We start from the raw sequence: 23,730 nt of genomic DNA on the forward strand, positions 1-23,730 counted from the left end.
TCGATTATTTCACTGAGTGCAGAGACTCTCTGACTGAGTGATATGTGCTGTTGTCAATCTGTCAAATGTGTCAAAATAAAAATAAAGTTATTTCGCGGTAGTGTTTTTTAGTGTTTCTTTGTTAAAAATTGGTGTAAAGATTTATTTATTGTGTAGAAACTAAGTCTAACACACTACTGTATCCATTATTTTAGTACTTTCTTTTTAAAGAGTGATCAACAAGTTGTAAAAAATGTCCGAAGATAGAAAGATAGTTTCTTCAGAACAACTCCAAATTCTGGTGGAAGCGTTGGAAAAAGATCGGTCTTTACTCTCTGGCCGACTGCCCAACAGGAATGCGGCGGCTGCCAAGCTGGGAAGTCTTGGCCAGGAAACTTAACTCTATTGAAAGTGGCGATCTCAAAAATGTAACCAAGTGGCAACAGGTATGTAAACTTTGTTTTTGTGCTAATTCACTGATTGAAACTGGATATGATCATAATTAATTAAACTATTTGTTGTAGTTTAGCTTACTTATCTTTTTATCCAATAAAAATCTCATATAACATAGCAAAGTCATCTGTATTTTCAATTTTAAAAATATTTGTAGGTATGTAGTTCATTATTAAGTTCTAAGAATTCTAAAAAGCAGTACAGTACTTACTTTTTATTAATATTATCCTCTTATTTTCAGTCCCTGCGAGACTTCAAGAACAAAACAAAGAGAAAAGCAATGAAAGTAAATATAAGCCAGGAGCTAAGCGACTTGGAATTACGTTTGCTGGCACTTTATTCTGAGGACATCCCAGAAACCAAGCCCATAGGCATTGTAAGCTTTTTTCCATTGGGCTGAATTGCACCACCAATCTTTGACCGTAACTTTAACGATGACAGGTGTTTTTGTATGGTTTTTGACAGATTTCTGACGTTGCCAAAGTTAAAGTAAATTGGTGCCACCCAGCCTTACTCATCTTGCAGGATTTTTCTTAATTGACTTGCATTTTAGATAGCATTTTTTAGTCTTTTTCTTCCAACCCAGGATATAAGCTGTGTGACAGGAATAGACCCGCTGTCTTCTGATGACAACAGCAGCTGTGACAACCTGTTTCCAGAGGTGTACTCCACATATGCCTGCCAACTCAAGACGGAACGGTCCTCACCCCTCTCTGCACCTGATGCCAATGAATGTAAGCTTAATTAATAGTCAGATAGAAATGTAAGAGTTACTTATCTTACTATATTACTGTCGCGACTGTGCGACGGGCGCCCGCAGTGAGTGTGCGACCGCAACAGCAACATAATAATGCGCGAGCGATAAGGATCCGCCGCGGAGCGCGTGATTTCATATAAAAAATCCCGCGCGCAGACGCGTTGTCAGTGTGTTGTGCCGCGCGTGTTTTCTATACAAACTGAGGTACCTACTTGCATACAATTATTAAATCTGTCGTCCCGCGTACCGCGGCGGAGCGCGGCGCAGTGTGATAATCGCCTAACTGTGATTCAAAATGTCTTTCAGATTACACAACTATTCTAAGCTGAATGTATGATATTTTTTTACATGTTATTAAATAAAAACTGTAAACAAGTTATTGTTGTAACTATGTACCCTACCATTTATAATTTATACCATTTCTACGTGGGCGGTATATTGTTTGATACACCTCTTTTTAAATTTATATTTATTTACTTTATTTGAATTTAAAAAGATTCAAAAGGATCAAAAATACACAAAAAAGTTGACAATGCCTACAGGCCTACACAATACGTAACAAACACGTGTAAGATTTACTACGACCCACTCCCGGCTACGGCTACGGGTCGTAGCTGGGCCCGTAGCAAGCAATGCGTTACGATCTTACGCTACGAAGTTACGAAATTGCGCTACGAAGTTATGAACTTGCGCTACGAAATTTCAGTATAGCGTCACTTTCACGCGTAGCCGCGTAGCTCGATCGAAGTTGTTTAAAATATTATTAACAAAATCGAAAGTTGTAAAAGATTATATCTAACTGAATAGAAGATTACTAGATAAGTGAAGCAGCAAATCTAACGCACAGCGTTGAATAGAGCTCTTGTAATTGGTTCGTGTGCCACCCTGTGCGTCCACGCGCACTGTGAGACCTCATAGTAATGTTTGTGAATACGGGTTCTCGAGTGGCGACCACGGGCTGGAAGACGTAGCGTGGGCAGGCCTCCTACTAGGTGGACCGACGATCTGGTAAAGGTCGCGGGAAGAGCCTGGATGCGGGCAGCGCAGGGCCGTTCATTGTGGAAAACCTTGGTGAGGCCTTTCAAAATCAAAATTTTCTTTATTTGTTTAGACTAATTAAATTAGTTCTTGCAAATCGTCAAATGCTCTTAAGGAGCAGCTTTGTAAAGCAGTGGACGTCATTTGGCTGAAACGATGACGACGACGAGGGGCTAAATAATTTTGTGGTCGCCCAGTATTTTTGTTCGTACTTTTAGTCTCAACTGTACCAAGGCCGAAGTTGAGAGTAAAATCGCTCGTTTGTTATTTGTTGCTTGTCTGCGGCAGTCGTCAAGTTGGCGGGAATGTTTCTCATCCAGGCCAATGTGGAGTGTGCCAAGCTAAATTCACGTTTTCCTCGAAGTAATTCACGTTCTTACGCATACATCAGGGAATCCTACTTGGCCGTGCTCCAAGTAATACACATTCTATCAAGTTGTGAGTAAGTACAAGCAAAAGTTAATCTTGATCGTAATTTGCTAAGATAATAAGTTATTTTTTTCTAAAGTAGTAGATAGAGTCGATTTTGGTTAATAAAATATCTATCGCATGTCGATGTTTCAAATAAGTACACAAATCAAATTTAAGTGAAGTCTCCATGTAGGTATTGATTGGTATAAAAACAGAAAATAGGCCAATAGTCGAGGCGATAGGTCATGACACTACCGATGACCTGTGTTCAGAAATACATGTTTAATCACTGCATATAGGTACCCACTACCCGTAGATTTCTATACGACAGCAGTCGTGAATTTTCTTCAACCCCTCGTCCAGTTTTTATGAGTCGTTCACATGTATACGCAACATGAAGGCATCCCACGAACCCACCTACTTACTGTTTACATTATTCTCCGCATGATACAATATTGCGTTTGTCAACACTGACCTACTTGGCATACCATTATCGTCTTTCTCCCAGTGTAACAAGGACTTGGAATAAAAATCCAGCAGTGCGAGAGATCCGCATGCGAGTTTTCACATTTTCCGACGGCTGGAGGGGAGGGGGCGGGGGTCAGGTTAGGTTGGTCGGCGGGTGTCCGCTGCAGTGTCCCCACCTTAGGTTATTTACCCCAAATTTTGGGTATTTTTACGCATTTAGGGTATTTAAATATTAAAATGTTCCAATGAAACTTAAGTACGTCCAATGAAATACTGCAGATGAATTTTCTATGACCTACTATGGACACATTCCAAGAATGTTTGGAAACCGTGAAGTAGTTAAGATATTAGTTTATAATAAGTAGTAATTAAGTACATTGATTTGTTTTTTTTTTTTAATAAGATAAAAAAATAATTTAAGGTTCGGCCAAACCAACGCGATCAGCCGGCGTGCAGCGATGGCGATCAGACTTAAAGACTTAAATGCATTGATCGCCATCGATGCACGCCGGCTCATCGCTTAGATTTGGCCGAACCTTTAGGGTAAATTCGCCAAACGTTAGGGTAAAAAACATCTGAGGTGGCCACACTCCGTTGCAAGGAGGGTTAGTTCCGCGCGATCCTTCGAGCACAGATGGCGCCCGAATGTCGCGCTCGGAGTAGCTCGGGCCGATTGCTGCGGGGCCCGCGCCTCGCTGTCCCGACCGCCCGGCGCTGATGATGGGAGCCCCATGACGCAGCAGGCGCACCCCTCACTACAATGTTCATCGCCATACTCGCTTTGTCGTTTCTCGGATTTTTTTTTATCAAACCAGTGCCAGTAAGTCTTTCCGTAGTTGCGTTTGCGATTGTTTGAATTAAATACTAACTGTTCTATGGTGTAACTTCACTTTAATTAAGTTTATTAAACCATGAAATAACGTTTGAAATCTGAAATACACGTATAAATAAATACAAATGCTATGTTATTTCTATGTGGGAAATACCAGTCCTATTCATAGAAAGTCGTATCGTAACACCCAGCATTTTCCTAAATACTTCAGTATCTTCTACTCAACGTTGCAGTTAAAATTAATTCAATCAAACGTACCCAATGCCGCAATGCTCATAAGATACCTTTTTGCAGTAGCGGAACGCTTCTTTTTATACATTCTTCCATGTTTGCTCACAAAACAAAAGAACTACGGTATTCGCATCGCAAGCATTTGCAACCTTATTAATGAGGTTATAAGACAACAAACGAAGACTTGGGGGCTTCATGTCTGTCTCGTTGACATAAGTAAGTATCGATCGGTCGGGGGACATGCGCGGTGCCAGTGCTTTTCCCGCGTAAACTGTTGGGAAAACATAGCACTCGTAAACAATACTGTGGGTCTAGACAAAGTGCAAATTATAATCGCAAACCAGTCGCAAAGTGGTCGAAAAGCCCCTTTTTTGTATGGAGTTTTGACGGATTCGATTTTCGATTCGATCAAAAAGTGCGTTTTGTCTTTGATTTATAAGTACGATTGCCTAGATATTGCGCACTTTTGTATGCCCAGAACTTTTTTTTTTTCACGGAATAAAAGGAACACTAATTCTGGTGTCCATTTACTTCGTGTACCATTGGAAGTATACAACTACTTAAATAAATTTCAGCAAGACGAGTAGGTTTATAGTGGCGTTAGGGGACGTGAATTAAAGTTTTTTGAAGTTTTAGTTAACACACAACGTGGTATGTGTATTCACCTTCATCACTTTAATTATTAAATATTACTACGAATCGTTCGTTCATTAGTATTTGTTAATGTTTATTAATTTTCCCCCTTAAACATTCCCACGAGAATCATCGTAATTTCGTAGTTCGTATTCGCAAAATATGAATCACGATTGAATGAAAGAGTAAAACGCTACTAAAACTATACTATTAAACCTACTATTATTCAAATAGTTATTTAGAAGAGGTTTAGTATGTCTAGTAGAGGTGGTTGAGAACTTGAGAGCTATTCCGATCGGCCTCTTGAGAGGAACAATCGATCTTTATGTCCTCAAGCTCTCGGGTCACGATGTGTCTCTCGAGAATAGCTAATGTTGCAACATAGAACATCTTTAACGCGTCCCATATCTATCGATATTATCGATACCATTGCTCTGAAAGTAAAATTAAAAAGTAATTGTGAATAAGCACAATTTCAATTGCGTACCTACCAGCTTCTGCCCGCGGTTCCACCTGTCTGAATTTCAGATAACGACTCGTGAGTCGTGATTAAACACAGTGATGAAATCTTATACAGGGTGGAATTTTGTAATGCCACCTGGAGGGAAAGTACTCTTAATACTGCAGATAGAAAATTTTACTGAAAGAAAACATTCCTTTATTTTTGATAAGAAAGAGAACTGCATTCATAGATTTTTGAAAATCTTTCGAAAATTCACTACCATACCATAAATTTTTCTGTACATAATTAAAATAATTTAAGATTTTATGGATTTCCTTTCATTTCATTTATCAAGTTTGTTAGAGAGATTTCATCCTTATACTTGACCCTAACGATCGATGCAATAAAAATACAGAGTGTAATTTTTAACAGATTTTAGTAGGTTCGATTCCCGGGTGTGGCAAGCAATATTTTGGAAATCTTTGAATACAGTTCTATTTCTTTTCAAAAATGGAATGTTTTCTTTGAGAAAAAATGTCTATCTACAATATTAAGAGTACTTTCCCTCCAGGTGGCATTACAAAATTCCACCCTGTATACATACCTATTAGATTTTCAGAAAAACCTGAAGTTTAAATCGAATTTTCATATCCCTAGTTTGAGATATTATAAAACTATTGCATCCCGTATTTTACCGTAAGTAGCCGTAGCCTCGAATTCTTTTCCGAGGTTCAGTAGTATCTCTACCAAAGCTCATAAAAGTTAGCAGTGATAGACGTTAAATAATCAAACAGGCAGTTTTAATATGCGGATATATTTTACAACGCGGATTCGCGCGGGGAGGGCTGTTGCCATGGCAATACGAGCGCTTGTAATCCGACAAAGAGTGCGGGGCCGCGCTATTTCTATAAAAGCCTCAGTGTGAGGGAGGCGGGAATGCGGGATGCACTTGCACCTGTATCGATTGGCTTAAAATAGGCTTACTTGCACAATGGAAGAGAATTGAGCAGATTTCTGAAGACTTAAGACTTAACAGATACGATATTTATTGCACCGCCTTAGTCTCTCTGCTCGACCTGTGGTTGACTGGCAGAGAATACCAACTAGCATCCGCCACTGTACAGTTTTATGTGCAAAAGTATAAATAAATAAAATAAATACGATACAATATCACAGTAACGTAGGTATTATAATAAGGTGGTAATAAGGCGCTTAAACCAGTCAGTGCAGTATGGGAGCGGCACGAAAACGTTTTTGTTGATGTCAAAGGCTCTGATATCAATTATCATGTTATTACGTTTACGACGTTGCCTGTCTGATATACGATGGTGGGAGTCGTCGCCTGCTATTTGCATTACCTATAATGAATAAGCTGCAGAGGACGCTTCGACCTACAGACGAATCTGTTTTACCTATATTAGTTTTCATTTGCTGGTTTTGGCGTATGTCGATCGATACTACTTCAAAGAGAACTTCAAGAATTTCAGCGTCCCGTGACTTCGACTCTTTTTTTTTATGCATAACAAGGCAGGTATTTGACCACAATCGCACCTGATGTTAAGTGGGATGCAGTCTAGGATGGTACATATCTGCCCTGTAAGTGCTTACCTATTCACTCTCGGCTTGAAGAGGCCCGGATTATAGTTTTCGGGAAAGACAGCAGCAGGCAACGAATTCCAGTCCCTAGCTGTTCGCATTATAAAAGAGTCATCGAAACGCTTAGTGCGAGCTGGTGGAATGTCAACAATATAGGGATGGTACGCTAACCTGCGTCTGGTTCCCCGATGATGGAAGGGGGCTGGTGGAATTAATTCGTGTAATTCTTTCGCACACTCTACCAAACCTTTGCAGCAATGTAGGTATACCAGCTCATGATTAGGCTACTTTTTGTCAGAAATATTTACATTATTATTTTACTAACTACTGTACTTAAAGTAGTTCTAAAGATTCCGCAAGCAATATACTACACCAAGATCCAATTCCTTCTCAATTCTCCCGTACTATTTGAACACATTAAATATTCCTTCCCATTCGACTGTGTGCTCATGTGTACTTACGTTCCCACATAATGTTTGCAAACTGTGGTGTTCAGCCAAAGAAACCAATTTCCGTGCCATTCATTGAGCGTTTGCACAGAGTTCTTGATGGCGTCCTTTCATCTAGCGGCAGCTCATACAAAATTCACGTGCGTCATTCAACCGAGGGATCTTAGCCTACGTCGTAATTTCGACAGCGAACTACACTTATGTAATGTATTATAGAGCTTAGGTAAATGTAGATACGTTTACCTTAACTTGGAAGCTTTAGTTTTGAGGTAATGAGAGTTAAAAGTAATTATGACTTACTCACCTACTTACTTCATGTTCGATTTGGCATTACCAAAAAGTATTTTGTGCCATTACGGAAACGTTACAGGCGAACTTTTATGGGTGTCCTTTGACCACCCATAGATAAAATCACCTAGGTGAACTAAGTGGACTTCTTATCCGTGGGTGATCAAAGGACACCAAAGTGTTGCCTGGAGTGGAGTCCACTTTGATCACCTGGGTGGAAAAGACCCTTTTATGCCATAAGTAGAGTATCTATTTGCGTTTATCTTAACGAATATACCCGTACTTATGTAATGTAAAAGTTCCTATAAGTAATTGCTTTCGTTTCAGCCAAATGACATCCACTGCTGGACAAAGGCCTCCCCCAAGGTTTTCCACAATTAACGGTCCTGCGCTGCCCGTATCCAGGCTCTTCCCGCGACCTTTACCAGATCGTCGGTCCACCTTGTAGGAGGCCTGCCCACGCTACGTCTTCCAGCCCGTGGTCGCCACTCGAGAACTTTCCTGTCCCAACGGCCATCGTCTCTACGAGCTATGTGCCCCGCCCTATGTATGCTATTTCGGTTACTTTGCAAGTAATTGCTTATTTGATTATAATTTATAACGATACCTTTTGAGAATATTTTGAACTAGGTACAAATAAAAGGAATTGTCCCCAGTGTGATGCAGCAGAGAACCCGTGCCCCGACGGGCGGCTGTGCCCAGCGCACTGGCTGTGTTGCGAGGTGGGGTGCTGCGCCCCCGGCGCGCCCTCGCGCCGCGACGATGAGCCCCACAAGGAGCTGCCGTACTACCCGTGGTACGCACAATGGTGAGTGAGCGCTGTCCCCAGTGTGGGACAGAAGACAACCCGTGCACCAACAAGCGGCTGGGCCTGGGTCTGTGCTGCAAGGAGCTGCCGTACTACCCGTGGTACGCACAATGGTGAGTCATGCGCTGTCCCCAGTGTGGGACAGAAGAGAACCCGTGCCCCAACAGGCGGCTGGGCCCGCTACTAGCTGTGCTGCAAGGAGCTGCCGTACTAGCCGTGGTACGCACAATGGTGAGTGATGCGCTGTCCCCAGTGTGGGACAGAAGACAACCCGTGCCCAACAGGCGGCTGGGCCCGCACTAGCTGTACTGCAAGGAGCTGCCGTACTACCCGTGGTACGCACAATGGTGAGTGAGCGCTGTCCCCAGTGTGGGACAGAAGACAACCCGTGCACCAACAGGCGGCTGGGCCCGCTACTAGCTGTACTGCAAGGAGCTGCCGTACTACCCGTGGTACGCACAATGGTGAGTGATGCGCTGTCCCCAGTGTGGGACAGAAGAGAACCCGTGCCCCAACAGGCGGCTGGGCCCGCTACTAGCTGTGCTGCAAGGAGCTGCCGTACTAGCCGTGGTACGCACAATGGTGAGTGATGCGCTGTGCCCAGTGTGGGACAGAAGACAACCCGTGCCCCAACAGGCGGCTGGGCTCGGCGCACTAGCTGTGGTGCAAGGAGCTGCCGTACTACCCGTGGTACGCACAATGGTGAGTGAGCGCTGTCCCCAGTGTGGGACAGAAGACAACCCGTGCCCCAACAGGCGGCTGTGCTGCGAGGTGGGACGACGAGCCCCACAAGGAGCTGCCGTACTACCCGTGGTATGCACAATGGTGAGTGATGTGCTGTACCCAGTATGGGACAGAACTGAACACGTGCTCCAACAGGCGGCTGGGCCTGCTACTAGCTGTGCTGCAAGGAGCTGCCGTACTACCCGTGGTACGCACAGTGGTGAGTGGGGACAGAACCAGACAGACAGTGTGGGACAGAACTGTACCCGTGCCCAAACTGGCGGCTGGGCTCGGCGCACTAGCTGTGGTGCAAGAAGCTGCCGTACTACCCGTGGTGCGCACAATGGTGAGTGGGGACAGAACCAGACAGACGGTGTGGGACAGAACTGTACCCGTGCCCCAACAGGCGGCAGGGCCCGCTACTAGCTGTGCTGCAAGGAACCTCCCCTACTGCCAGTGGTACGCACAATGATGAGTGATGTGCTGTACCCAGTATGGGACCGAACTGAACCCGTGCCCTAACAGGCGACTGGGCCTGGGCCTGTGCTGCAAGGAGCTGCCGCACTACCCGTGGTACGCACAATGGTAAGTGATACGCTGTCCCCAGTGTGGGACAGAAGACAACCCGTGCCACAACAGGCGGCTGGGCCCGCTACTAGCTGTGCTGCAAGGAGCTCCCGTACTACTCGTGGTACGCACAATGGTAAGGACTAAGGATCATCAATGGGCCAGCCAGTACAAACCGATTGAGTTAATTGCACACCTGGAAGCCGTGACGTCATATCGACGGTCTTGTATGGACGGGGCGAACGCGGGGAGGTCCAGGGAGTCGCATTCCAGCCAGGGAGCTTCCGTACTACCCGTGGTACGCACAATGGTAAGTGATCATCAATGGGCCAGTCAGTACAACCCAATCGAGTTAATTGTGCACGTGGCAGCCGTGACGTCACATCGACGAGGCGAACGCGGGGAGGTGTGCGCACGAGTGCGAGGGAGACTCGCATTCGTGCGCAGTTAACTCACACGATCGGGTTATACCACAACTATGACTGTATTGAGAGGTAGTAGTGCGAAAACATAAGATTGTCTAGGGTTCCGTGAGTATCTTAAAAAGAAAAGGATCTTATAGGACCACTCTGTTCTTCATCTGTCAGCCTTTCATGGCCCTTTAATTGAGGTTTTATTTTATTTTATTCATTTGTAAAGTAGTAGAGCTTATGTTGGCACCCAGGATCGATAGGTGTGTAAGTGATGTAACCCTACTTTACTACCTTTAAGTGATATAGGTACTACCTTTCTTTATTTTAGGAGAAGGCAAGAAGGCTGTATTCGTAAATCAACAGCTTTTCCTTGCACTGGGCAAAGAAAGTTCCAGACTAGGCGCGGTGCTCATAAAATAAATAATTTACTTACGAAACTACACTCACGGAATGGCCATTTTTATGTTGGTAAGGCACGAAACTAATAAAAATGCCGGGATGGATGAAATAATTCATGTTGTTTCCTGGGTATTGGTTTGTGGGTTCGGTCGGGGACTCGCATTTCTCCATTCCACCGTAAACTTCGCAAATAACATTAGGAATGTTTACATTAGGTATACAAACATGTGTATACTTTTCTTATTATCGGAGAATTCGGTCGGCGTAGTACTGAAATCGCATCAAGTACTTACGAAGGCCAAAAAATTTCAGAATTTATACATTGTGAGACATAGTTACTGTTTTGGTTTCTACCAGGGGTTATGGATATCCGTAATAACCGAAACTTTCGGATATCCGAAATGAAAAAAATATCCGTAACAAAAACCGGTACATTATTATTCCTATATCCGTTCCGTAACCGTATCCATAACCGAAACTACATATCCATAACATCCCTAGTTTTTATTTACACAGTTAGGTATAATAAAGCCTAAATTGTTAATTAAAAGACATTGTTAAATTATCTTACGCTACTAATCAAAGAGCAGGGACCGGGAATCGGAACCTTCCAGCCTTTTAATTAATTATTTAATTCCTTATCAATTTTCTAACTAAGCATCTACTTTACGCAATATAAACTGTGTTGTCCCGTCGCCTACTGACTTTGATGAGGGTCCCAGGTTCGGGGCCGGCTGGACTGACGAAGGTCGCGACAACTATATGGCGCGTGAAACAAGCGGCCTTAATGCAAACAAGCCTCAAAGTTAATGGGCCTTTAAATGGAATAAACAGAGTGTAACGTTGTACTATAAAAGTTTTGGTTTGTTTGCTGATTATGGAAATCCGGTTTTTTATTATGTAGTTACGTGTTCTATTTACCACAAGATTCCAAGATTTTGAAAGAAAGAAAGAAAGAAAAAATGTTTATTCAGTATCATCGACAATACACTTACAATACTTAATATTATTTAATGAAGGTTTCATCCATGTTAGACACAATTTGAAACTGAGGTTGTTAATCTATGTAAGTCTAAGTAAGAGAAGTCTCTAGTAACCAGAGCCCCGATTACGGTAACTTTTAACGTCTACAATCCAGACGCGTTTCTGATTCTGCAATACGATTGGTCAAAACAGCTGACGTACGCTGTTGAACGACCAATCGTATCGCAGAATCGAGAAGCGTGTCTGGATTGTTGACGTTAAAAAATACCGTAATCGGGGCTCTGTTAATAGTAGCAGTTACCTACTTAGCTAGGAAGTAGCCCTAGACAAAGTAGTATAATGGACGAAGCATCGCTTCGAACTATGGAATCAACTTTTGGACAATCAAGTTTGAAATTAAAACCAATGTTACCTACATTACTTTTACGAATGTAATGTAAAATGGTCTTATCGCATCGCAATAGGAAGCATTTCAGACAGCCTAAGGAGAGGGCATTATTGTCTAAAATAAAAAGAACAGGTGACGATAGGTACACACTCGAAAGCACGTCAGAGTATACATTTTTGTTGCAAAATAGGCTGTATTGCAACGAGATAAGTGTTAAGTTTGATGAGCTGTCGGTACTATTATAAAATCCTTCTTGTCCCTCGCGCAGGTCGGTGCTGTTTCTCCTCGGCACACTTGGCGGCATCGTGCTGTGCTGCGCGTGGTGCCTTCTCGTGCGACGCTCGGCGCACGTGTACGCGTGCTCGCTGGCGTGCTGCGTGCGGCGCCGCGCGTCCGAGCACGACTCGGCCGGCTCCGTCTACCCGCCGCCTCATTACAGCCGCTGCGGGTCGTTTCACCAAGCACCGCCACCGTACTCAGAGGTAGTTCACTGCTATAGGATACAAGAAACGCTGATACGTAGTTTCGGATCGTCTGTCACCGTCGCTCATGCTGACATCTCGCTTTACGTGAGAGGGATGGCAACTTTCGAAACTTCAGATAACGTTTTTCAGGGTAATCCCTCTGAGCACGACTCTGCCGGCTCCGTCTACCCGCCGCCTCATTACAGCCGCTGCGGGTCGTTCCACCAGGCGCCACCGCCGTACTCAGAGGTAGTTTACTGGTCTATAGTCCGGTCGCCAAGTACGCAGAATTTCGTCCAATGACCCCAAGTTACCATCGTGCTGTGCTGCGCGTGGTGCCTCCTCGTGCGGCGCTCGGCGCACGTGTACGCGTGCTCGCTGGCGTGCTGCGTGCGGCGCCGCGCGTCCGAGCACGACTCGGCCGGTTCCGTCTACCCACCGCCTCATTACAGCCGCTGCGGGTCGTTTCACCAGGCGCCGCCGCCGTATTCAGAGGTAGTTCACCGCTCTATAGTCCGGTCGCCGAGCACGCAGAATTTCGTCCAATAACCCCAAGCTACCCATCCTTATCGCTCGCGCGTAATTATATTGCTGTCGCGACTTTGCGACGGGCGGCCGCAGTGAGTGTGCGAGCGCAACAGCAATATTATACGCGCGAGCGATAAGGATGGGTAGCTTGGGGTCATTGGACGAAATTCTACGTGCTCGGCGACCGGGTTTTAGAATATACCATCGTGCTGCGTGCGGCGCCGCGCGTCCGAGCACGACTCCGTCGGCTCCGTCTACCCGCCGCCTCATTACAGCCGCTGTGGGTCGTTCCACCAGGCGCCGCCGCCTTATTCAGAGGTAGTTTACTGGTCTATAGTCCGGTCGCCGAGCACGCAGAATTTCGTCCAATGACCCCAAGTTACCATCGTGCTGTGCTGCGCGTGGTGCCTGCTCGTGCGACGCTCGGCGCACGTGTACGCGTGCTCGCTGGCGTGCTGCGTGCGGCGCCGCGCGTCCGAGCACGACTCGCCGGCTCCGTCTACCCGCCGCCTCATTACAGCCGCTGCGGGTCGTTTCACCAGGCGCCGCCGCCGTATTCAGAGGTAGTTCACTGCTCTATAGTCCGGTCGCCGAGCACGCAGAATTTCGTCCAATGACCCCAAGCTACCCATCCTTATCGCTCGCACACTCACTGCGGCCGCCCGTCGCAAAGTCGCGACAGCAATATAATTACGCGCGAGCGATAAGGATGTGTAGCTTGGGGGTCATTGGACGAAATTCTACGTGCTCGGCGACCGGGCTTTAGAATATACCATCGTGCTGCTTGCGGCGCCGCGCGTTCGAGCACGAATCCACCGGCTCCGTCTACCCGCCGCCGCACTACAGCCGCTGCGGGTCGTTTCACCAGGCGCCGCCGCCTTATTCAGAGGTAGTTTACTGCTCTATAGTCCGGTCGCCAAGCGCTCGCACACTCACTGCGGCCGCCCGTCGCAGTCGCGACAGCAATATAATTACGCACGAGCGATAAGGATGGGTAGCTTGGGGTCATTGGACGAAATTCTGCGTGCTCGGCGACCGGGCTTTAGAATATACCATCGTGCTGCGTGCGGCGCCGCGCGTCCGAGCACGACTCCGCCGGTTCCGTCTACCCGCCGCCTCATTACAGCCGCTGCGGGTCGTTTCACCAGGCGCCGCCGCCGTATTCAGAGGTAGTTTACTGCTCTATAGTCCGGTCGCCAAGCACGCAGAATTTCGTCCAATGACCCCAACTGACTTTGCGACGGGCGGCCGCAGTGAGTGTGCGAGCGCAACAGCAATATAATTACGCGCGAGCGATAAGGATATGTAGCTTGGAGGTCATTGGACGAAATTCTACGTGCTCGGCGACCGGGCTTTAGAATATCATCGTGCTGCGTGCGGCCGCCGCACTGCAGCCGCTGCGAGTCCTTCCACCAGGCGCCGGCGCCGTACTCAGAGGTAGTTCACTGCTATAGGATACAAGAAACGCTGATACGTAGTTTCGGATCGTCTGTCACACACTGTCGCTCATGCTGACATCTCGCTTTACTGATGAGACTACTAAACTCAGGGATGGCAAGTTTCGAAACTTCGGATAACGTTTTTCAGAGTAATCCCTCTGAGCACGACTCGGCCGGCTCCGTCTACCCGCCGCCGCACTACAGCCGCTAAGGGTCGTTTCACCAGGCGCCGTATTTGGTTCCAATATTAGAAAAAAATAACACACAATTTGAACAAGTAATTAAAGGTAGTTAGAACCAAAAATGGCCGCCGTTCAGCATGTGTCATGCTCTGAGGTCAGGCCATTTTGGAAGACACGAAAGAATAAGCTGAAAAGAGCCTCGATGCAGTACCTAACTACGCGCTCTCAAGATTCGGTTCGTAATGCAGATAGAACCATGTGTGACTGTTCTGAGAATTAAGGCCTCACGTATTTTAAAATGACGCCCAAAACTGGTTTAATCTTTTGAATTAAATCTAAATGATTGAATTGAAATGATTAAACTAATGACAGGACATTATAGATTATTGTTTCATTCACGAAAACGCGCCCCACCAATTTTTCGTCGAGGGAAGCGCGGGTGCGGGGAATCTCATCCGAGCAATCCGAGCGTGCGGTGCACACTGATAGATAATTTAGCGTGTACCGATCCGATATCACCCAAACATTAGCGGAAGAATGGTGGAACGCGTCTTCGTGGATGAAACAATCTATTTCTCTGTTAGTCTCATGGTTGGAACTCTTGATCTTCTCAAGTATATCAAGCCTTTTAATTCAGTGACGCAATATCGTCCGCAGGTAACGTCGAAGCCGGACCTGTATCCGCTGGTGATAACGTGCGGCGACGGCGACGGCAAGGGCGGCGGCAACTACCTCATGGTGCACTACTTCCGGAACTACGTCATACGCGCGCCAGGTACGTTGTAACATTTATTATGAAGGTTTGATTTCGTAATAGATTTCTTGCGTGATGGAGTCAGAAATGAGAAGATCTGCAAAAGTAGCTAACATGACCCGCAGAAAAGCCAATCTTAAGTATCAGTAAGTGGGGCAAATACCACACATTGATTTCATGCGTGATGGAGTCAGAAATTCGCAGAAAAACCAAAATAATAGCCCGCAGAAGCGACAAACATAAGGGGCAATGGGACACGTAAAGCTGATGACCGCTAGGGCAGAAAAGACCGACGATCTGGTGGAGGTCGCGGGAAGCATCTGGATGCAGGAGGCACCGGATTGATGTGGAAATCCGTGGGGGATGCCTTTATCTCGACAGTCGACGGCATTTATTTAAAACAAACGAATAGTCTCTGTTTGGCCTAAAGGTTAACTGGTAGAGAATGCCACATGGTATTAAGTTCGCCTTTTGTAACGTTATTTTTGTGTACAATAATGATTTACATGAAAGAAAGTAGGATTTTAAGTCAATTGTTAAATATTATCAAGGCTATCTTGAAGGCTATCTAGAGTTGAACCCTACGATTTTCGATAGTTATTACGAGATAAAAAAAACTTGCCGTCCTAGTAGCCCCAGGCTTATAATAACGCACTATGGCTTCTCCTGGAGAGAGCCGTAAGATGCATAATGCGCCTACAATCAAATGCGGCTTAATGCCGCCCACGCATTCTAATCAGCTTGCAGATTATCAAGGGAAGGCATAACTCAATTACCAAGCCCTGCGCTTACTTTGTTAGTTAACGAGCGACTGCAGTGAGAGTCAGACGCATTCCTATAAATATTTAGACAGCAATTTTCATTGGTTGAATTCACAGATTTAGATTGAGTTACTAAGGCTGGGTTGCAGCATCTTACTTTAACTTTTACAAACGTCAAAAGTCTGTCAAACTCCATACAAAAAACACCGGTTATCGTTATAGTTACCGCTAAAGTTAGGTGGTGCAACTCAGCCTTACTGTGCGAACTTTATAAAGGCGTTGCTGACAATTTACAGTTTAATTATTACTATCTTTGTTGTTACTTAGTTTTACTGGTAAAGGATCAACAAGGACGAAATAACTTTATGCTAGGTTACTGTGACCAAGAAAAATGTTAGATCCAGTGAAAGATATTTTCAAGAAGCACGAGGGAGCTTTACGGCTAGCAAAGCTGAATGTGACTACTGTTAGTATTTTACACATTAAACTGTGTTTTAGTAGGCATACAAACTGGCTACGAATTAAGTATAGAAGATTTTTAAGGTGTTTTTATGCGTTTGTTTCAGGCTCTCTCTCAGCGACGAGTACTGCAGAATCTCTCAACTCCAGTTTCATATGCAACGCAGCAAATGAGGTAAGTAGTCAAAATCTCCAAAATTAATTATTGTTTAATAAAAAATTTTGGTTTGCTCTGAAAAAGTTGCAAGTTTACGCTCGCTTCACGTTGGGCGCCAATTAAGGTTCTTATTGGCGCCCAACTTGGAGCGAGCGATTCGATTTTTCTCTAGTCCATACATAGTATCTGTGACGCGACGCAGGCGCACTGTGATTAGTCAGATGTGATCCGTAGTAAGCTTCAACTTTGTATCACAGTTTAAGATAATGGACTTAATATTGGTTCAGCTTCCTACTTCTCCTTGCAGGCAAATTCGATCATACCGCCGCCATACTCGTGCGCGAGCAACTACTCGGATTGCGGCGTGGCGTGCGGCCGCTCGCTGCTACGCTCGCTGTCCTCGCTGACGGAGCCGCGCGCCGCCCCCGTCCTACCGGTAACTATGCTGCTACCAAGATACCGGTAATATACGGGTGGAAACGCAGCCTTACACACTTAAGATGCTCTCGAGGTACCGGTAGGGCATTTAAGCTGCCTCCGCGCTACGTATATCGCAGTGAAGCTGCTCCGGCGGTACCGATAATATCGGTAACGCATTTATGCCGCCCTCATGGTATCGATAACATACTTTTGCCGCCTTACCGATAACACTGCCTGATATTGACACAGCGGTACCAGTAAGTAACAAATTCACTAAACCGTAATTCTAGGCCAGTAGAATTAAACACAAAAATTGATTAAATCGGAAATAATTCCTACAAAAGATTTTTTTGCTTTAATGGCTTCATTGGTTGCCCATTAAGACTCTCCTAAGTTTTCGACTTCGACGGAGTTGTGCTTAAGTGGTGGGGGCCCCCGAAAGGGGCGTTTTTTCGGTTTTCCGGTTATACCGCGTAAAGGACTTACCCTATCGAAAAGTGGTCTTCATGACGGTTAAAGGGCACTTAATCCTGCATTGAATAAGACCAAATTCATATGTTTTGGACAAACCGTTCTCGCGCTAAAGTTCGGCAAAGTAGAAAATATACGTATAATTAATGACCCTCTCCACGTCCAATGGCTTGTTACCCACATGCTTCCAAGCCTTGTAAAGGGTCGCCTTAACCAGTGTAACCCTAACAAGGCTCACGAGTTTGATTCGCTTATCCTTGTTCGTCCCAGCCGTTCCTTAACTGCGGTTGCTGCACCTCTTCCTGGCACTCTCCTGAACGACTCTGTGTTACCTCTTAAGATTAGCGCGTTCAAACAAACAAACAAAAAACTCTTCAGCGTTTTAATATGAACTTGTTGTTGTTGATTTTTGGCGTCGAACCTTAGACCAGGCATACGGCTAGGCAACGTAGTCATGCAGGAGGATACAAGGAAGAGGGGCAGCCACAGTAGGTAACACAGAGTCGTTCAGGTGAGTGCCAGGAAGAGGTGCAGCAACCGCAGTTAAGGAACGGCTGGGACGAACAAGGATAGGCGCATCAAGCTCGTAAGCCTTGATAGGGTTACACTGGTTGAGGTGGCCCTTTTCAAGACTTGGAAGCCTGTGGGTAACAAACCATTGGACATGGAGAGGGTCATTAATTATACGTATATTTTCTACTTTGCCGAACTTTAGCGCGAGAACGGTTTGTCCAAAACATATGAATTTGGTCTTATTCAATGCAGGATTAAGTGCCCTTCAACCGTCATGAAGACCACTTTTTGATAGGGTAAGTCCTTTACGCGGTATAACCGGAAAACCGAAAAAATGCCCCTTTCGGGGGCCCCCACCACTTAAGCACAACTCCGTCGAAGTCGAAAACTTAGGAGAGTCTTAATGGGCAACCAATGAAGCCATTAAAACAATAAAATCTTTTGTAGGAATTATTTCCGATTTAAAAGCTAATTCTACTGGACTAAATCATGCTGTACCGAAAGGTACACAAAGCAGAGCTTTGCTTGCTGTTGTCGCTAGAGGGCGCTAGTGTGATCCAGTTTAAAAAGCAACATTTTTCTACCAGTTTTATACGTCTAGGTGACATGAGAGTAGTAGCCTTATTCACGTAACAAAACTTCAACGACAACAAAACATTGAGTTGCGATCCTATCGAGTGATCGTGCTATCAAAATGACCCTTGTGAATACGGATTTAGAACTGTTTTTGGGTGAATTTCAACAAGTGCATATTTTTGCCAAATTTTGGTGGAAATTGTTATTTGTGTATTTTTATTCTTTAATTATAGATCAAATTTATTGGAAACTTATACTGTTTCTAAAATGATTAAGACATTAAATTTTGTCCAGTAGTTTTTTAGATTTTCCTTACACCAAAATTAAGAGAACACCAAAATTTATATTAAAGCACCAAAATTAGAAAATATGCTGTCAGTCGGTCATATCTTAGTGCCAAGCTCAAGAAATGGATTTAAATTTACCAGCACCGACTCCAAAAATATTAATCATGGTATATTGTCCTAATAAATAAATAACGACGTACTTATTTTCTACTTTTAAGTGATTGTTGGCGTCGGTTTTATTTTTTTTGTTAAAATTATTTTTTTTCATGCTTTTTAGTTTATTAGTCCTTGTTATTGTCACTGAAGAGGGACAGTACCTATGTTTAATGTGATTAAGACTATAATTTTCCATTTTGTAATGGAAAATTATAGTCTTAATCACAATCCAAGTGTAAATAATCTTCCTAGCAAAATACAGGCTCCCTACTTTAAATATCGGCAACTAAAAAGTATCAATGTATCATGTGTCAATGTATGTATCAACAAATGAGTATTGAGTATCATCTAACTCCTAACTTATGTTGTTTGACCTTTCATCATCAGCTCATCTTAAATACCTGAAATAATACAACTGTATGTACATACCTACCTAAAATATTTAAAGAATTATCCTCCAACTCCTAAGCGTTAAGGAGTTTTACCTTCCATCATCACCTCATCAACATTAGATGATGACTACTTGAATAACTTTAGAAAACGTATTGCATTCCTACAAAATTTGAGGTTTACTCTCGATTTCCCTAGGATCCCATCATCAGATCCTGACTTGGTGACAATGGGACCACCACATAAGTGTACCCTATAGAACAAAAAAAGAATTTTGAAAATCGGTTCACAATTGACGGAGTTAAGTCGGTTAAAAATGCTTTGGTGCACCACCAAAAACACCAAAATTGACTCACCAAAATTAGATTCTCGTTGAAAAAGCTAAATTATATGAAATCTGTTTTAAATATAACAATAACATTTTAACACATGGTATGAAAACAGTTCCTTTACATTATACGAGGAATTCAACTAAAAAGAATAGCTTAGAAATCTTATACAAAAAGACACCAAAATTGCAGAATTGTTGTCCGTTTAAAAAAAAACAACACATTTACGTTTTTGGCGGGAAGACGCAGAGGTCTTGCACCCGTCTGCCGTCACTGCTCGCGGGGGCGGTACTAAACCTAACGAATGATGGGAGTGTTTAAATCCTGTTTGATCTTTAAAGAAACTGACGAGCTATTTCATTATTGACACCAAAATCATAAATTTTTCGCGGACAAAACTTAAGGACGTGACTTAATCACAGTTATTTGGGAAACTTGCTTAATTTGGTAATCTTAGATAATAGATAGATTGTATAATCCAAAAATATACTTTTTCCCTAAGTTCTGTTTTGATCTTCAGCTAAAAAAATACATATTGTAAGAAATTAAGGATGTGGACACTGCACCAAAATTAGAAACGCTTAGTTCAATTATTTTTTGTCGAATTTGTAAAAGAAAATACTCATTAATAATGTTGTCCTCAAAATGGAACCTCTGTATATTTTCGTGTAAAAAAAAATCAAAGTTCTATGTCATAAAAAACATATGATTTTCAGCTACGCCGCTCAAAAAATGTGTTTGGGAAATTGACCCTTTTGAATCGGACGACGTAACAAAACTTTAATGACAACAAATCGCTGAGTTGCGATCCTATCGAGTAATCATTCTATCAAAATGACCCTTGTGAATACGGACTTAGAACTGTTTTTCAATGGGACGACTTCTGAACGTCAACGAGATCTTGACTGTTAAAATACGCGAATGAAGCCACTGGTACCTAAATGTTTTTTTGCAGATAGTATTTAAAAATGATCACATAAACACAGGTCACTGCCCCCGCCATCGCCGCCGCCCCGGCCCGAAGCAGGACCACGTCGGACTCCGCGTGCGCGCGCTCGCGGGCCGAGTCCCAGGCCTTCCGGGACAACCTCATCACTTCCCCTGTACAGCCCCTTGTGAGTGCGAGCAATATCTAATATATTTGCAATCATATTTTTGGTATTTCTTATAAAGTTCGTTCGCCAAGCACGTAGAATTTCGTCCAATGACCCCAAGCTACCCGTCGCGACTGTGCGACGGGCGGCCGCAGTGAGTGTGTAAGCGCGACAGCAATATAATTACGCGCGAGCGATAAGGATAGGTAGCTTGGGGCCATTGGACGAAATTCTACATGCTCGGCGACCGGACTTAGGTAGATTTTTTTATTAGATTTGATATTATTGTATGAGACTAAAATCTTCTATGTAGATACCACGAGACAGCTTATTTTCTCAGATATGATTTATGCACGCACCAACAAATTATGCTGTCGATTATGCGAGCGAGTGAGAGAAGAAGTGCCGTGAAGCGACCTTTAGCTCTCCCTGTTATTGACTGAAGTTATTTAAGTTATACCGAGTGTGGAGGTCTGTCTTTTAGTTATTGTATTGTTTGATTTTGGCAATAAATATTTTCATTTTCATTTTTCATTTTAGGCAACAGGCATATCTCTGTGCGGTGTTTAAATTAAAATGTTTCATAATTACTTTTAATTTTTCCACAGGACCCCTCATTCGACTTAGAGCTCGAGCTGATAGACTGCGAGATGTACTGCGACGGCGGCTGCAAGCCTCGCCTGGGCGCTTCGCCCCCGGGCCACCGCTCGCCCGGCGCGCCCGAGCCTTGCCCGCGGGCCGCCTACGCGCCGCGCCCGCCGCCGCCCGCGCCCGCGTCCCCCCCTCGTCCCACCAGCCCCACCCAATCCCAAGACTCCACGCGGCGACCCAGCGATGAGCGCCGCCCTCGCAAGAAGCCCAGGAAATCGAGCTTATACATGCCTCTCTCCGTCGCCTACCCCACCAGGACCAGACCCTCCCCTGGTGCCCGCGTCTCCTCTCGCTCGGCCCCTGCTACTCCTTGCGGCGCGCTCCCCAACCTCCTCACGTTCACGCAGCGCGTGTCCGCCTCCCGAGTAGGCTCACGCTCCTCCCGCTTCGAGGAGGAAAGCAACCCATTGCTAGCCGACATCGAAAACGCTCGCACTGACCATAAATTTTAACTTTTTAAATCACCGTCTTGACCACTGGCCTAACTCCGGAGTCATTCTGCCAGCCGTGAACCGACGTTATGAATGTTGTGATTGTATTATAATCTGTGCTCAGTATAAAGTAGAGCGAACACTTACGCAATTAAGTAGTTAGTTTAATGTTATTCAAATATATTGCATTTAAATGTAAGTAAAAGAGCTTGTTGGACCATTGTTCACTTGCCTTCTGATAAGAATTAAATTTCGAAACGCCTGTGTTGTGTTATTAATTTGAAGACCCTATTACCCCATGCATGGGCCATGACATGAAGATAAAATATAGCCCTTTTGAGCAATGAACGAGCAGTCAAACTACAAACCCTATAATCGACTCATTTCCCATTTCGCTGTTGGAAAACCAGCCCAAACATTTTAGAAGTCTGGCTGCGTGATCCACGTGGCTCGCATATCAGCGTCGAGGTACTACGTGCCTTGGCTTATGCTGAGCGAGGATCTGTTTGGTACAATTTTATTTTAATTTTAAGTTTTAATTTGTATTGTGTTGTGCCAAATAAACGTTTTTTTATTTATTTATATTAATTTTCGATACTGGTCTGAAACGCATGTGGGAGACCGCGTGAGTTTTGGCGGAAGTCCTAAACTTAATCAGGATTTAGGAGTTGATAAAGCTCTGCGATTTCTGACGAATGCTCCTTTTTTAATTTTTTTTACATGATGCTGTCTGTATAGTTAGCTGATCATTGCCAAACACAAAAAAAAAAACTTAAGTGACAGCTGACAGTTGCGTAGCGTGTGTCAAGTTGACAGTCAGTCGCTATGTATTACTCACAGATATGGATAGATGCAGCATGTGTCAAAAATTGTATGAAGCCGAGCGTGCCACTTTTTAAACGTCATTAGTGTCATTTTAGCGAATTTTAGTGATTGCCGCAACGTAAAAGTAATCGTATCATCGTACTGCATTTGCAAAGTCATCGAATGAAATCGTGTGACTCTATTCGAAAATTAATTAATTCTGATAAAACTGATAATTTGTTAAATACAAAACCAAAAACATCTTTATTGACCTTTTTAAAATAAATTAATTCTTACAAATCGTCAAATCTCGTTATTTTTTTTACCCTACCAGCATTTCAAGACATAAATGGCAATGCCAGATTTTGTATGGAAGGTGGCGTCTTTTTTTTTTCGCGCGGCCATCGACCAAACTTTGTTTTTTGATTACGAAATAGTGTAATAAACCAAACTTACTATGGCATGTATACCTCTAAACTCAGTCNCACGCAGCGCGTGTCCGCCTCCCGAATAGGCTCACGCTCCTCCCGCTTCGAGGAGGAGAGCAACCCGCTGCTGGCTGACATCGAAAACGCTCGCACCGACCATAAATTTTAACTTTTTAAATCACCGTCTTGACCACTGGCCTAAATCCGAAGTCATTCTGCCAGCCGTGAACCGACGTTATGAATGTTGTGATTGTATTATAATCTGTGCTCAGTATAAAGTAGAGCGAACACTTACGCAATTAAGTAGTTAGTTTAATGTTATTCAAATATATTGCATTTAAATGTAAGTAAAAGAGCTTGTTGGACCATTGTTCACTTGCCTTCTGATAAGAAATAAATTTCGAAACGCCTGTGTTGTGTTATTAATTTGAAGACCCCATTTAGGTACCCCATGCCCCATGGACCATGGGCCATGACATGAAGATAAAATATAGCCCTTTCAAGCAATGAACGAAAAGTCAAACTACAAACCCTATAATCGACTCATTTCCCATTTCGCTGTTGGAAAACCACAAAG

At 44.1% G+C, this 23,730-nt stretch overlaps 1 protein-coding gene across 3 annotated transcripts; it reads left to right on the top strand.

Moving 5' to 3' along the window:
* Positions 1-1,010: 1,010 nt before the first annotated feature.
* LOC114363056 (formin-like protein 13) lies at positions 1,011-23,563 on the top strand. Of its 3 annotated transcripts, XM_028318660.1 has the most exons (9): positions 1,011-1,166; positions 8,234-8,385; positions 12,128-12,341; positions 15,130-15,247; positions 16,554-16,621; positions 16,911-17,039; positions 20,732-20,860; positions 21,448-21,830; positions 23,211-23,563. In XM_028318660.1, the coding sequence occupies exons 1-9, from the start codon at positions 1,059-1,061 to the stop codon at positions 23,320-23,322; spliced, it is 1,413 nt and encodes a 470-aa protein (XP_028174461.1). In that variant the 5' UTR covers positions 1,011-1,058; the 3' UTR covers positions 23,323-23,563. The 3 variants fall into 3 exon arrangements, with proteins under 3 accessions (XP_028174461.1, XP_028174462.1, XP_028174463.1); XM_028318661.1 differs by lacking the exons at positions 1,011-1,166; positions 23,211-23,563 and adding an exon at positions 3,732-3,926 and having other exon boundaries at positions 21,448-22,177; XM_028318662.1 differs by lacking the exons at positions 1,011-1,166; positions 8,234-8,385; positions 12,128-12,341; positions 23,211-23,563 and adding an exon at positions 13,190-13,414 and having other exon boundaries at positions 21,448-22,177.
* Positions 23,564-23,730: the final 167 nt, after the last annotated feature.

The sequence above is a fragment of the Ostrinia furnacalis genome, unplaced genomic scaffold (genome assembly GCF_004193835.3).
Source record: "Ostrinia furnacalis isolate ACB-3 unplaced genomic scaffold, ASM419383v2 OfSCF6946, whole genome shotgun sequence".
NCBI lineage: Eukaryota > Metazoa > Arthropoda > Insecta > Lepidoptera > Crambidae > Ostrinia > Ostrinia furnacalis.

Bases quoted from the DNA above. Each gene is read 5' to 3' on its own strand.
- LOC114363056 (XM_028318660.1), top strand. From the start codon at position 1,059: ATGACAACAGCAGCTGTGACAACCTGTTTCCAGAGGTGTACTCCACAT. The intron at 8,386-12,127 runs GTGAGTGAGCGC...TCCCTCGCGCAG, and splicing joins TACCCGTGGTACGCACAATG to GTCGGTGCTGTTTCTCCTCG. The intron at 15,248-16,553 runs GTACGTTGTAAC...CGTTTGTTTCAG, and splicing joins CTACGTCATACGCGCGCCAG to GCTCTCTCTCAGCGACGAGT.